General features: G+C 33.1%; 2 protein-coding genes across 2 annotated transcripts; both read left to right on the top strand.

Annotated features, from left to right (window-relative positions):
* Window positions 1-875: 875 nt before the first annotated feature.
* Window positions 876-1646, top strand: LOC131648418 (uncharacterized). The gene has a single exon (XM_058918182.1). The coding sequence runs from the start codon at window positions 876-878 to the stop codon at window positions 1644-1646; it is 771 nt and encodes a 256-aa protein (XP_058774165.1).
* Window positions 1647-8094: 6448 nt separating this feature from the next.
* On the top strand, window positions 8095-11899 carry LOC131643430 (cysteine-rich receptor-like protein kinase 10). Its single transcript, XM_058913643.1, has 7 exons — window positions 8095-9055; window positions 9589-9735; window positions 9834-9955; window positions 10036-10246; window positions 10339-10576; window positions 10845-10995; window positions 11133-11899. Exons 1-7 carry the CDS (start codon window positions 8254-8256, stop codon window positions 11436-11438), a joined length of 1977 nt encoding a protein of 658 aa, XP_058769626.1. The 5' UTR covers window positions 8095-8253; the 3' UTR covers window positions 11439-11899.
* Window positions 11900-13295: the final 1396 nt, after the last annotated feature.

The raw sequence follows: 13295 nt of genomic DNA, 5'->3' as shown, positions 1-13295 counted from the left end.
ATTAACAATACGCTATTTTGATTGGAATGAATTTTTTTTTCTTTTCATTTTCTCATCATTCAGTACGTTAAAATATACTGTTAATTAATTAAGAAGAAATACATATCATTAATACCATGTCATTAATACTATGTCATTAATACTAATTGGTGACATTATATTTTTTTCATCTTCTCACAAATTAATTTAAAAGTAACGCATCGATTCATTAAAATATAATAATGCTATAATTAAATTTGTGAGAATTTATTTGAATTCATTGTTCAATACGTTACTTTTTTTATTATATAGTTACTTTTTTATTATATGTTTTATTATATGAATTTCTTTATATTATAATTATGTATAAAAGTTTTTATTTTATTTAATAATATTGTTTTGTTATATTAGTATGTACATGACATAAACACAATCGTTAGGTAATAATATAATATAAACATACAATTGGCATTGCATTTTGCAAGTGCTGCTCATGAAAAATTTTAAGACCTTCCCATTTAATTTATTAATTTATCTAGTAAATTTTATTGAGTTAGTTTAAACAATATGTTGCCGAAGTAACCTCTATTGCATAATATTAATTCAATTGAGTTTACAAAAGATGCAGTGTGTAATTACTCATGCGAGTTGTAGTCGGCCCGAAGCATGGCACAACTTGGCCGTGTAATTTTATACTTGTGATGGTAAATATGTGATAATTATAAATTTATTTTCCATGTGATAAATTTATTTGATCGTTACGTTGAGAGTACCGTTTGCAATTAATTTTTTACAATCCGAAGATTGAAAATTAATTGTGCGTTTGGTATCTTGTTAAGGTCTTGTTTAATTTTCATATAAAGATTATTGTGCATGTCTCTACGGTTATTTTTGACATGCCTACTAATGTTATTGTATGTTTATTGTTCTCTCATTTAGTTGTTGCTGCTACCGCTCCCAACTTTGTTGCTCAAATTAACTCCATCCCTATGCTGAATGGGATGAACTTCAAGTCTTGGAAAGAATTCGTTGAGATTGTTCTTGGATGCATGGACTTGGATTTATCCTTGAGGGAAGAACGCCCGATCGCCACTGATGAGAATCAAAATGAAGCAAAAATTGAAAAGTGGGACCGATCCAACCGAATGTGCCTCATGATGATCAAAATATCCATACCTGAAGTTATTAGGGGCTCAATTACTGAAAGTGAGAGCGCTAAGAAGTTCCTTGAAACCATCGAACATTTTTTTGCTAAAAATGACAAGGTTGAGACAAGCACTACTTTGTCGAAACTGATTTCAATGAGTTACAGAGGTAAAGGGAACATACGAGAGTATATCATGGAAATGTCTCATCTTGCTTCAAAACTTAAGGCATTGAAGTTAGAACTTCCTGAGGACTTAATTGTGCACTTAGTTTTGATATCTCTTCCTGCACACTTTGGGCAATTCAAAGTGAGCTACAACACTCAGAAGGACAAATGGTCCCTTAATGAGCTGATATCTCATTGTGTACATGAGGAAGATAGGCTGAAGAAAGATAAGATTGAAAGTGCTCATCATTTGGCTACTAGCTCTCAATTCAAAAGGAAAAGAACTGCATGGAATACTTCTCAAAACAAGAAGGCAAAGGAACAACCTAAGGAGTCCACTTGCTTCTTTTGCTAGAAAGCTGGACACATGAAGAAGGATTGCTCCAAGTACGCTGCATGGCGTGTAAAGAAGGGTAATTTTCTCACTTTTGTTTGTTCTGAAATTAATTTAGTTTTTGTACCTAAGGATACTTGATGGGTAGATTCTGGTGCTACTACTCACAATAGTATGTCCATGCAGGGTTGCCTGTGGAGCCGTCCGCCAAGTGATGCCGAAAGATTCATCTATGTGGGCGATGGCAATAAAGTTGCAGTAGAGGTTATAGGGACTTTTAGATTATTGTTAAAGACCGGTTTTCATTTGGATTTGGTTGAGACTTATGTTGCACCGTCTATTAGGCGGAATTTAATTTCTATTTTTGTTTTGGACAAATCTGGTTATGCTTGTTCGTTTAGAAATAATAAATTTAGTCTCTCGTTTGATACAAGTGTTATTGGTTGCAGGTATTTAAACGATAATCTTTATATGCTTGAAATTGAACGTCCTTATAACAAAATAATGCAAATAGAGTCACATGGTACAAAACGAAAATTAAATGAAAGTTCTGCCACTTTATGGCATAAGCGATTAGGACATATCTCTAAACAGAGAATTCAAAGGCTTGTGTCAGAGGGTATTCTTGGACCCTTAGATTTGACAAATTTTCAAGTTTGCATACAATGCATTAAGGGTAAACAAACAAACAAAAGAAATTTTGATGCTGATAGAGCTAAAGACGTCTTAGAACTAATTCATACAGATATATGTGGTCCTTTCCCTACGGGTTCATGGAATGGACAAAAGTATTTTATTACGTTCATAGACGACTACTCTAGATATGGCTATTTGTATTTAATTCATGAGCAATCTCAGTCCCTAGACATGTTCATGTCTTTCAAAGCTGAAGTTGAACTTAAGCTTGGAAAGAAAATCAAGGCCGTCAAATAGATCGTGGTGGTGAATACTATGGTCGATATGATGGATCAGGGGAACAACGTCCTGGGCCCTTCGCACTTTTCCTCAAGGAATGTGGAATTGTTCCGCAATATACAATGTCGAGGAAACCCAACATGAATGGAGTTGCGGAACGACGAAATCAGACTCTTAAGGATATGGTGAGAAGTATGATTAGTCATTCTTCCCTACCAGAGTCACTTTGGGGAGAGGCATTAAAAACTGCAGTTTATATTCTTAATAGAGTACCTAGTAAAGTAGTAGCTAAAACCCCTTATGAGTTATGGACTGGGAAAAAGCCCAACATTAGGCACTTACACATTTGGGGATGTCCGTCTGAAGCGAGACCTTATAGGCCTCATGAAGGTAAGTTGGATGCAAAGACTGTTAGTTGCTACTTTGTTGGGTACGCTGATTACTCTCGCGGGTACAAATTTTACAACCCCATCACTAGAACAATTTTTGAGACGGGAAATGGAAGATTCCTTTAGGATGTAGAGTTTGGAGGGGAAGGAAGCATAAGGAGTGTTGTTTTTGATGAAGAAACTGTTACTGGGCATGAACAAGTCTTTATACCTATCATTCTACAGTAATGGATCCAGAAACAAATCAAGATGCTATTCCTAACATCCCTCAAGAATAAGACAACACTGAGTTTCTTCCTCAAGCACCACCCATAGTTCAAACTCAACAACCTCAAGAGTAGCCATTATTAAGAAGATCCATTAGAGAGAGGAGAAGTGCAATTCCAGATGATTATGTTGTATTTCTTCAGGAACATGAGGATGGCATTGGCTTGACTGAAGAAGATCCTATCAACTTTCGCCAAGCTATGCAGAGTCCTAATTCTCTCAAGTGGATTGATGCCATGAAGGATGAGATGAAATCGATGGGTGACATTGATGTTTGGGATCTTGTTGAATTACTTGAAGGAAAGAAACCCATTGGTTGTAAATGGATATTTAAAACCAATAGGGATTCAAAGGGTAATGTTGAGAGATATAAAGCTCGTCTTGTCACTAAAGGTTTTACTCAAAAGGAAGGCATTGATTATAAAGAGACTTTCTCTCCAGTTTCATCGAAAGACTCTTTTAGAATCATAATGGTGTTAGTGGCTCATTTTGATTTGGAGCTGCATCAGATGGATGTTAAAACTACGTTTCTAAATGGAAACATTGAAGAAACAATATATATGGTGCAACCAGAAAATTTTGTGTCGGGAGATCCAAATTCTATGGTTTGCAAACTTAAGAAATCCATCTATGGCCTTAAATAGGCTTCTCGTCAATGTTATTTCAAATTTCATCAAGTAGTATCCTCTTGTGGTTTTGAGGCTAATCCAGTTGATGATTGTGCATACCATAAGTTCAGTGGGAGTAAATTTATTTTCTTGGTATTATATGTAGATGATATCCTTTTGGCAAGCAACAATATAGACTTATTGCACGAAACCAAGAGATTTCTCACAACAAATTTTGAGATGAAAGATCTTGGGGACGCCTCCTTTGTCTTAGGAATCCAAATACTTAGAGACCGCTCTCGAAGTATCTTAGGATTATCACAAAGGAGCTATATTGATACAGTTTTGGATAGATTCTCCATGAAAGATAGTAAACCAGGAGACACACTTGTTGCTAGAGGAGACAAATTTAGTCTCAAACAGTGCCCCATTACGGATCTTGAAAAGAAAGAGATGGATAAGATTCCTTACGCTTCAGCTGTAGGGAGTCCATGTATGCTCAGGTTTGTACTCGTCCCGATTTAGCTTTCATTGTAGGAGATCTTGGCAGATATTTGAGCAACCCTGGTATGCAGCACTGGACGACAGTAAAGCGTGTTTTACGCTACTTGAATAGAACTAGAGCTTTTATGCTCACTTATCAGAAGTCAGATAACTTGGAGATCATTGGATATTCTGACTCTGATTTTGTAGGATACCCGGACAGCAAACGGTCCACGTCTGGTTATATCTTCCTCATGGCTGGAGGAGCCGTCTCCTGGAAGTCTGCAAAACAGACTTTAGTGGCTCCTTCCACCATGGCAGCGGAGTTTGTGGCTTGCTTTGAGGCATCAAATAATGCAACTTGGCTGCGAAACTTTGTCACGGGCCTACGCGTCATTGGGAGCATCCAGAGGTCTTTGAAGATTTATTGTGACAATAGTGCGGCTGTACTCTACTCAAATAGCAACATGAGTGCTACAAAATCAAAATTTATTGATATCAAGTATCTTGTTGTGAAAGAAAGAGTCCAGGAGAAACAGATTTTGATAGAACATATAGGGACAGACTTAATGCTAGCTGACCCACTAACCAAAGGCTTAATGCCTAAGTCTTTTCATGGGCATGTTGCTCACATGGGTCTTGGTTTTGATATTGCCTTGGACTAGTGGGAGTCTTACTTCCTTTTTTGTTATATGTTCTATACTTTGGTTTCAGTTTTTTTTTTTCCGGTACAATCTATGTTATATTTGAAATTCTGCAGAAATAAAGTTTATTAATCTTTATTGTTATAACATTATATTTTGGTTATGTGCAAATATTTTGTTTTAAATTGCACTTAAGGAACTTTAGTTTTGATCTCACTAAAGACTTTAGTTGGACCAGTTGGAAATAAATATGATAAAGAGATCACATTGCATGAAATTTCCATGCCACTCATCCATATCGATCTATTTTATCAAATGCATTGATTTGGTGGTCATCGGGGTTCCTTCACGTCTTAGTTAGTGACGATAGCCGCGGTGGTCCCATATTGATGTATGAGGTGAACTAGATTGTAAAGGAGAAATCTAAGGATAAATAGCATTCGGATGCGCGCCTAAAGAATAATGATATAATCATTAAGATATATTGCCCAAGTGGGAGATTGTTAGAATATTTAATTAAATAAAATATTTCAATAATATTATGTGGGCATATATATTTAAATTGATTATATTAGCTATTTATCAATATGAAGCCTTAATTGATTTAGTGGTCAAAATTATGTAATAAGGCTAATTAGTTTTCTATTTATATAATTAATTATTTATTAATTAATTGATATGGGCCAAATTGGATGGATGTCTGATGGCCCATTTCGGGATAATGGAAACCCTAATGGGCCATCACCTATATAATGGACTATGATCCCCAATATATCAGTACGAAAAGCATATTCACTCTTCTCCCCATCTAAAGAGTACTGAGACGTGAGGAGTACTGGTTGAGGAAGAGCTATAGCCAACGAGTAATTCTACAATGAATCTAGGTATTCCTTGATTCCTTACTCTTCATTAATCTTCAATATATCAACATGATAAATGATCCTATATTCATGTTCGTGTTCATATATGCATTTTATAGCTTTCGCACTAAAGTGATTATATGTTATAATCTTTGTAAAGAACATGCGCTGATTTTTTACTAACACAAACAACTGCCCAAAGATTTTAATTATCTAAGTCATTGTAATTAAAGTATGTTACTCAAAATTAATTATACAAGCACTATTTTTTTTAATCATTCTTAGTCTTATTTAACTTTTGAATTTGTAGCTTCTTGAATTACAATCTTATTTATAAATCAATCTCTAATAAGTCGACCAATTAATCCATCAATTCAAAATCCAACAAAAATTCAACTAGTTTAATATATTACTTTTCAAATTCATCTATTGAGAATAATATATTTTATTCATAAGAAAATTGATTATAAAAGTCTCTTTACAATAATTTTATATTTGATTCTTTAGTTATTGCTGTAAATACACGTGTTAGCAAAATAGATAAATTCAATACACATGGCTATAACTATAACTGATCCAACTCAAGTGGGTACACACCCAATATTATGCTGGAGTCCTCACCTTTCTTAATCATTGCACATGGTATTCACTTGATCTAGTATTTCATTCTTCTTCTTTTTTCTCTTTTTTTTTTTTTTTAAATCTTTGTCATACTATTATTCAAATCAAATGGCCCCATATAATTCAGTGATTTAACTAAACGGCAAATAATTACTAAGAATAAGACTAAATGACAAATCAAAAATAATAATATCTAATCTATAATTCTAAAATAGTAACACGGAAATAAACAAACAAAATTTTCTCTGATTACTAGCAACTTGGACGTTTACGCCACCTAAAATTGACAACATATTTAAAGACTTTTGTACCATTGAAATTCAACCATACAATATTCCAAGATTGAAAATTTGTTAAATGCTCAAAAAATAGAGACATAATTGTATCAATATCAATACTACTAGTTACAGATATGTATTTTGAAATATTAAAATTATATACTCTTCTATATAATTTTTTTTTTAGATTTATCGAAGAATTAATATATCTTGACTATATATAATCTAAATACATTAATTCTTTAATAAATTAAAAAAAATAATTTCTTCTTAAATTAAAGACTAGGATATATATAAAAAAAATGTGAGATAAGATTGCAGTCAATGAATAAAGGCGTACATAATCCACTTCAAGAGAAGTGTTAATTTTCTCAAATTAAAAATTGTTTTTTATTGAACAAGATTTAAAAGTTGTGTCTTTTTATAGAAAAAAAGTCTTTTTATAAAAAAAAAAGAAAGAAATATTATTTTAACACACAAAAGTTGACACATTATATCATGAACCCGGTAAAATACAATATAGTTAATGTTTTTTTTCTAATCGACATTGAATGAGAGATAAAAAATTGAAAGAAAAAGAAAAAAACTCAAACCATATATTTAACCTAGGCAGTAATTGAATGATGTCTCTTTCTCAACAATTGACAAATTGTATTTTAGTATTTAGTATTTCTAAAAATTTGTATTTTAAAATTATTGGATAATCAATAAATTTGATCTATTATATAGATTAAGTATATTAATTATTCCATAAATTTAAAAGTTAAATTTTTTTTCTTATGTTAAGAACTAAAAGGGAGCATTATATATACATATAATTTTTTAATAAAAGTTTGTTAAAGGATTTAGATTAACTTGTATTTTTAATTTGAAAAATTCTTCTTAATTTTAAACAATTTTAATAACATACAACGAGTCAACGACAATATGAAAGTGTCTAAAATATAATAAAATAATAATTGAAATATTAATACTTTCGAATTGCAATATTGATGCTCGAATCTTCATTAGATCTGTAATAAATTGAAGTGAATATATCAATAACTTATGAACATTATTCTAAGGCAGAAAAACCAACATACACCGAACAAGACCATAAATATTTACAACCAATTTTTTTTTTTTACTTGGATAACTACTCATTTAAATAAAAAATAGAAAAAAAAACTTTGTTGAGGGGTGGTTACAAACTCAAAATGATCCAAAAACCACACCTCCCATGGAACCCCTCCCATGGAAGAATGAAATGAGACGTCTTTACTAGAGTTTAAAACATGGTATTGATGATTTGTGTGTGACTTTTCAAATAATTATTAGTACTACTTTGTCAATTGATTAAAAAAAATGAAAATTCTACCTAATTTTTTTATTAATACTATCAAACTAGCTTCTAACCACTATTTTAAGGTATAGTTTTTTCTTTGGCCTTTTTTGACTCATAACTAATTTCAAACTCACTATACCTTGAGATCTCTAAATCTAATTGCTAGATCCTCCTTAATGCAAATTCAACCACATACATGCTTCTTCATCAATCAAACCATATAAAGATATTTTTGCAGCATGATTACCAAAATATTAGCAAAGAATCTAACACTCCAAATTCTTCTTCTCACCACTCTTACCTTAACCATAACAAAAACCTCTGCATCTGTCTTCAACAACGTTACCTGCACAAACACAAAAACATTCTCACCAAACACCACTTTCCATTCAAATCTCAAAACCCTTCTCTCCTCCCTCTCTTCCAACGTAATCAACGATGTTAGATTCTTCAACACAACATCCGGAAACGGTTCAGACAAAGTCTACGGTCTCTACATGTGTCGTGGAGATGTTCCATTCGCTTTATGCAGAGAGTGTGTTGGTTTTGCGACGCTTAAGATTCCATCATCGTGTCCTTCTTCAAAAGAAGCTGTTATCTGGTACAACGAGTGTTTATTAAGATATTCATATAGATTCATTTTCTCCAAAATGGAAACATGGCCTAGGTACAAGATCGAGATTCCAATGGGAGACCCTGGTTTGTTACATAGTAGAGGCTTTTATGCTGGTTTGAGATCTGTTTTGAATGAACTTCCGAAAGAAGCTGCGGTTTCTCTTTCTGGTTTTAACAAATATGCTGTTAAGCAAGAAAATGCTTCTGATAGTGTGACGCTTTATGGTCTTGCTCAGTGTACGCCGGACTTGTCGACCGGTGACTGTAGGCGGTGCGTCGGTGATGCAGTGGATGAGTTTCCTAAGACTTGTTGTGGTGGTAGCATAGGTGAAACTGTTTTGTTTCCGAGTTGTTTTGTTAGGTATGAGACATATCCGTTTTATCAGCATTCGGGAACTTCTGCATCGATATCAACTTCAGTTAATGGTCAGTTCTCTTTATTCTAATGTTTTATGAATTGTCATGTGTCAAGATTTTCTTAATCTACCTTAATAGCGCGTTTATCTCAGACGCGCTAAAGTGTCTTTATATCTTAGACTTTTTCAAATTGCACTAACGGTCGCAATTGCATTTCAATTCTTGTTATTAGGAAGAATTGAAATTAAAAGAGCTCAGGCGGATTGTAGAGACTTCAAAAATCTTGATGTCGCGACCTTATTACGGCCACAAACCTTCTTTTAATGTGAAGAACTGTGATCAAATACAGTTGATGTTGCATTATAGTCGCTTAGACATTGAAACCTTCGTTATCACATTCGTATTAGTTAAATTTTTTTAGTCTATAGACAAAATGGTAATAACCACTAGAAAGTCACACAATCTTAAGTATTAAGATTAGAACCTTGGTGATGGTGTTCAACATAGTAATATTGGCTTGTGACAGTTGAGTTAGGATTTGTGGAGAGTTAACAAATTTTAATGGTGTGTGGAATTAATGTCAATATGATAATGTTTGGCAGGAGGAAGAAATATTCCAACACATGTGACTGCCATCATTGCTATTTTGGTTGTCATTTTGGTGGCGATTTCTTGCATTGGCTGCTGTTTGTTATGGATCAAATCGAAGAAGAGACGCAAAGCCAGCAAACCCAGTGACAGAGAAAATCGTAATGTCAATACTCATTATGCAATAAACCTATATTATCTTTAACAATTAGGCTTTATTAATTGTTTATCAAAATGCACTTTGTGAACTATGATGTAGTTGTGCTCGAATTTAATAACTCGGAGTCACTGGAATTCGATTTTGCTACAATTGAAATAGCAACAGATATGTTTTCTGATGATAGCAAAATAGGCAGAGGTGGATATGGACAAGTTTTCAAGGTAGTAATATGAATGTGATGATGAATAAATCATCAATGCATTTTTTTTCTTTCGTTTCTTCTGATGTTTTCTAGTTTTAGGGAATTCTTTCTAGTGGACAAGAAATAGCTGTGAAGAGGTTGTCCAAAACATCAGGTCAAGGAGCAGAAGAATTCAAAAATGAAGTCATGTTAATAGCCAAACTTCAACACAGAAATTTGGTGAGGTTAATCGGATTTTGCCTTGAAGAACAAGAAAAGATACTTATCTATGAATATGTGCCTAACAAAAGTCTTGATCACTTCCTATTTGGTATGATACTTTGAAATTTGTTTCAAACTTTAGTTTAAGTTTCGCATTCTACAATTCAATCTCATGTGTTTGGATTTGATCACTATTTGCAGATTCAAAGAAGCAAAAACCATTAACTTGGCCCGAACGGTTTAGTATCATAAAAGGGATTGCTCGAGGAATTCTTTATCTTCATGAAGATTCTCGTCTCAAGATTATACATCGTGATATCAAACCAAGCAATGTTCTTCTAGATAACAATATGATTCCAAAAATATCTGATTTTGGCATGGCAAGGATGGTAGATATAGAGCAAATTCAAGGACATACAAATAGAGTTGTGGGCACATAGTGAGTTTCAAAATCATTATTTTTACCATTCTAAGAATCTTGTCCCAAATATATTAAGAAAAAAAGTTAAAGTCATTCATTTTAACTTACGAGTATTTATCGATCATCTTTTGATCGAGAGTTTTGATCCCCCGCGAAGAGTAGGGCCCTTAGATTTGAATACAAAACCAAGATGTTGAGATCTAATGACTTTACATCAAGTGTATTATCATAACTATGTTAGTAGAATATATGATTTCGAGACTGATTTTTTCCTCTTTTTCGTTAGCGGTTACATGTCTCCGGAATATGCAATGCACGGACAATTTTCAGTGAAGTCAGATGTTTTCAGTTTTGGAGTTATGGTTCTTGAGATTATCAGCGGAAAAAAGAATTCTTGTACATTTGAATCATGTCGTATTGACGATCTACTGAGTTATGTGAGTATCAATCAAATTCCTTTTTATTTTTCTTTGTATGTCAATATCATCAAGACCACAAAAATGCAAAGCAGTAAGGAAATTAAATAGTATAATTATTCATAAGGAAATGAAATCAATTGAACTAATGGTTTCAGGCTTGGAACCAATGGAAAGGTGAGTCCCCATTTGAGATGTTGGATCCAATAATGCAAGAATCATATGCTCCAAATGAAGTAGAAAAGTGTGTGCAAATTGGTTTATTGTGTGTCCAAGAAAATCCAGATGATAGGCCTACGATGGGAACAATTGTTTCATATCTTAATAATGTCTCAATTGAAATGCCATTTCCTATGGAACCAGCATTTTTCATGCATGGCAGAACAAGAAGAAATTCAGCTGATCAATCATATTCAGGTCACTCCACCAACCACTCTTTCTCCTCAAGTGTACGCCCTCGATAGTCGAGTTTCATACATATATTTCAACTGAATTTTCTAATACACTCACACACTCTACGCATCAACTACTTGTATTATACCCCGGTAATCTCGGTGGTGTCTCATTCACACATGTGTCTATAATTTTGTATTTTTATAGGTTAATTTTGCTATGTTATTTGATAAAATATGTATTTTTACTTACATTAAATAGGGATTGGATGAAATTTATATTACACTTATAGTATTGTTAAATTTTAATCAAAAATGGTTTCAAATGATTTAATCAGTTTAAATATGAAGAATTTTAGTCACGATAAGCAAACAATATTTTTTTTTTTTGAAAATAGATTGGTTTAAATATTAGAATTTTTTTAAGAATTAAACTCATTGAAAAATTATTAACACACTTTCTCCAAAGTTAATATAACAAAAAAGATTGTTATATTTGTCGGGCTCAATTATAAGAAAACTTCAATTAATTCTTACAACGTTATTATTCTAAAAGCGTCGTCATTAACTAATATTTTCATAAAAAAATTAAATTAAGAGAAAGTTTAATTTAGAAAATACAATTACATTTTTTAAATATATAACATCAATAAATTTAACTTATATTAACTAATATTCTGAATTAGAGAGTAATTAATTAATATTACTTATATATGAGTTCAGATAGAGTATTAAACTAAATCATCATACATTAACTTCTAAATGTGCAGTTAAGATTTAATTAAAATTCAATAATTTTGAAGTATTTTAATTTGAATTTGTTATATAAGTTAGCTGTGAGATATTGGATCGAACTCTAGTATTGTCGAAGGGTAGCTTCTTGGTTCGACAGTTCGACAGAGTTAAGCATGAAGTCGAAGGATTGTTCACATGCTGGTGTCGAAGTGTGCATGCTGTAGTCGAAGATGGGTCTAGCATGTAGATGTCGAATATGCTAGAGTTGTTAGCATGTTAAATTAGGTTTTAGTGTTTAAACCCTAATTTGTTAAGTTAGCTTGTTTATTAAGTTGGCTTGTGTAATGGGCCTTGCTGAAAAAGCCCATTAGTTAGTATGTTAGGTTTTATTATAAATAGCATACTAGTCTCTCATCATTGCTAAGCTGCAAATCCTAATTTAGGGTGAGAGAGGTTATTTGTTATTCTTGTAAACTTGTAATCTTGTTTTAAGAGAAAGTAAAAGAATAGCAGTTATAACCAATTCTTGTGTTCTTATTCTCTTCCCTAATTCCCTATTATACTTTGTTATTGGTATCGTTTTTCACAACAAATTGGTGCGGTGAGCGTGGAGAAGATGTCTTCAACAAAGTATGAGATTGAAAAGTTCACCGGAGTGAATGATTTCGGTCTGTGGCGCTTGAAGATGAAAGCCCTACTGGTTCAGCAGGGTTGTTTGGAAGCGTTGAAGGGAGAGGCAGCCATGAATGCAGAATTGACGGCAGCGGAGAAGACAAATATGATCGAGAAAGCACACAGCGCAATTTTGTTGAGCCTTGGTGATAAGGTTCTCCGGCAGGTATCAAAGCAGACGACGGCATCAGGGTTATGGGTGAAACTTGAAAGTTTGTATATGACCAAATCGCTGGTAAATCGACTCTACCTGAAGCAAGCTTTGTATTCATTCAAGATGATTGAAGACAAAGTATTGGCTGAGCAGTTGGATATGTTCAACAAGCTGATTCTTGATCTTGAAAATATTGATGTGAAGATCGATGATGAAGATCAATCGCTGTTACTATTGTGTTCTTTGCCTCGATCACATGCTCACTTCAAAGAAACTCTCTTGTATGGAAGGGAGTCCCTGACGTTTGAAGAAGTTCAATCAGCCTTGTACTCTAAGGACTTGAATGAACGAAAGGAGCATAAACCTTC

This window comes from Vicia villosa, linkage group LG1, assembly GCF_029867415.1.
Source record: "Vicia villosa cultivar HV-30 ecotype Madison, WI linkage group LG1, Vvil1.0, whole genome shotgun sequence".
Classification (NCBI taxonomy): Eukaryota; Viridiplantae; Streptophyta; class Magnoliopsida; order Fabales; family Fabaceae; genus Vicia; species Vicia villosa.
This window is presented reverse-complemented; position numbering and strand designations above follow the sequence as displayed.

Excerpts from the sequence above, each read along its gene's own strand:
- LOC131648418 (XM_058918182.1), top strand. The coding sequence starts at position 876 with ATGCCTACTAATGTTATTGTATGTTTATTGTTCTCTCATTTAGTTGTT.
- LOC131643430 (XM_058913643.1), top strand. The coding sequence starts at position 8,254 with ATGATTACCAAAATATTAGCAAAGAATCTAACACTCCAAATTCTTCTT. Across the intron at positions 9,736-9,833 it reads ACCCAGTGACAGAGAAAATC|TTGTGCTCGAATTTAATAAC; the intron begins GTAATGTCAATA and ends ACTATGATGTAG. Across the intron at positions 10,247-10,338 it reads TCTTGATCACTTCCTATTTG|ATTCAAAGAAGCAAAAACCA; the intron begins GTATGATACTTT and ends CACTATTTGCAG.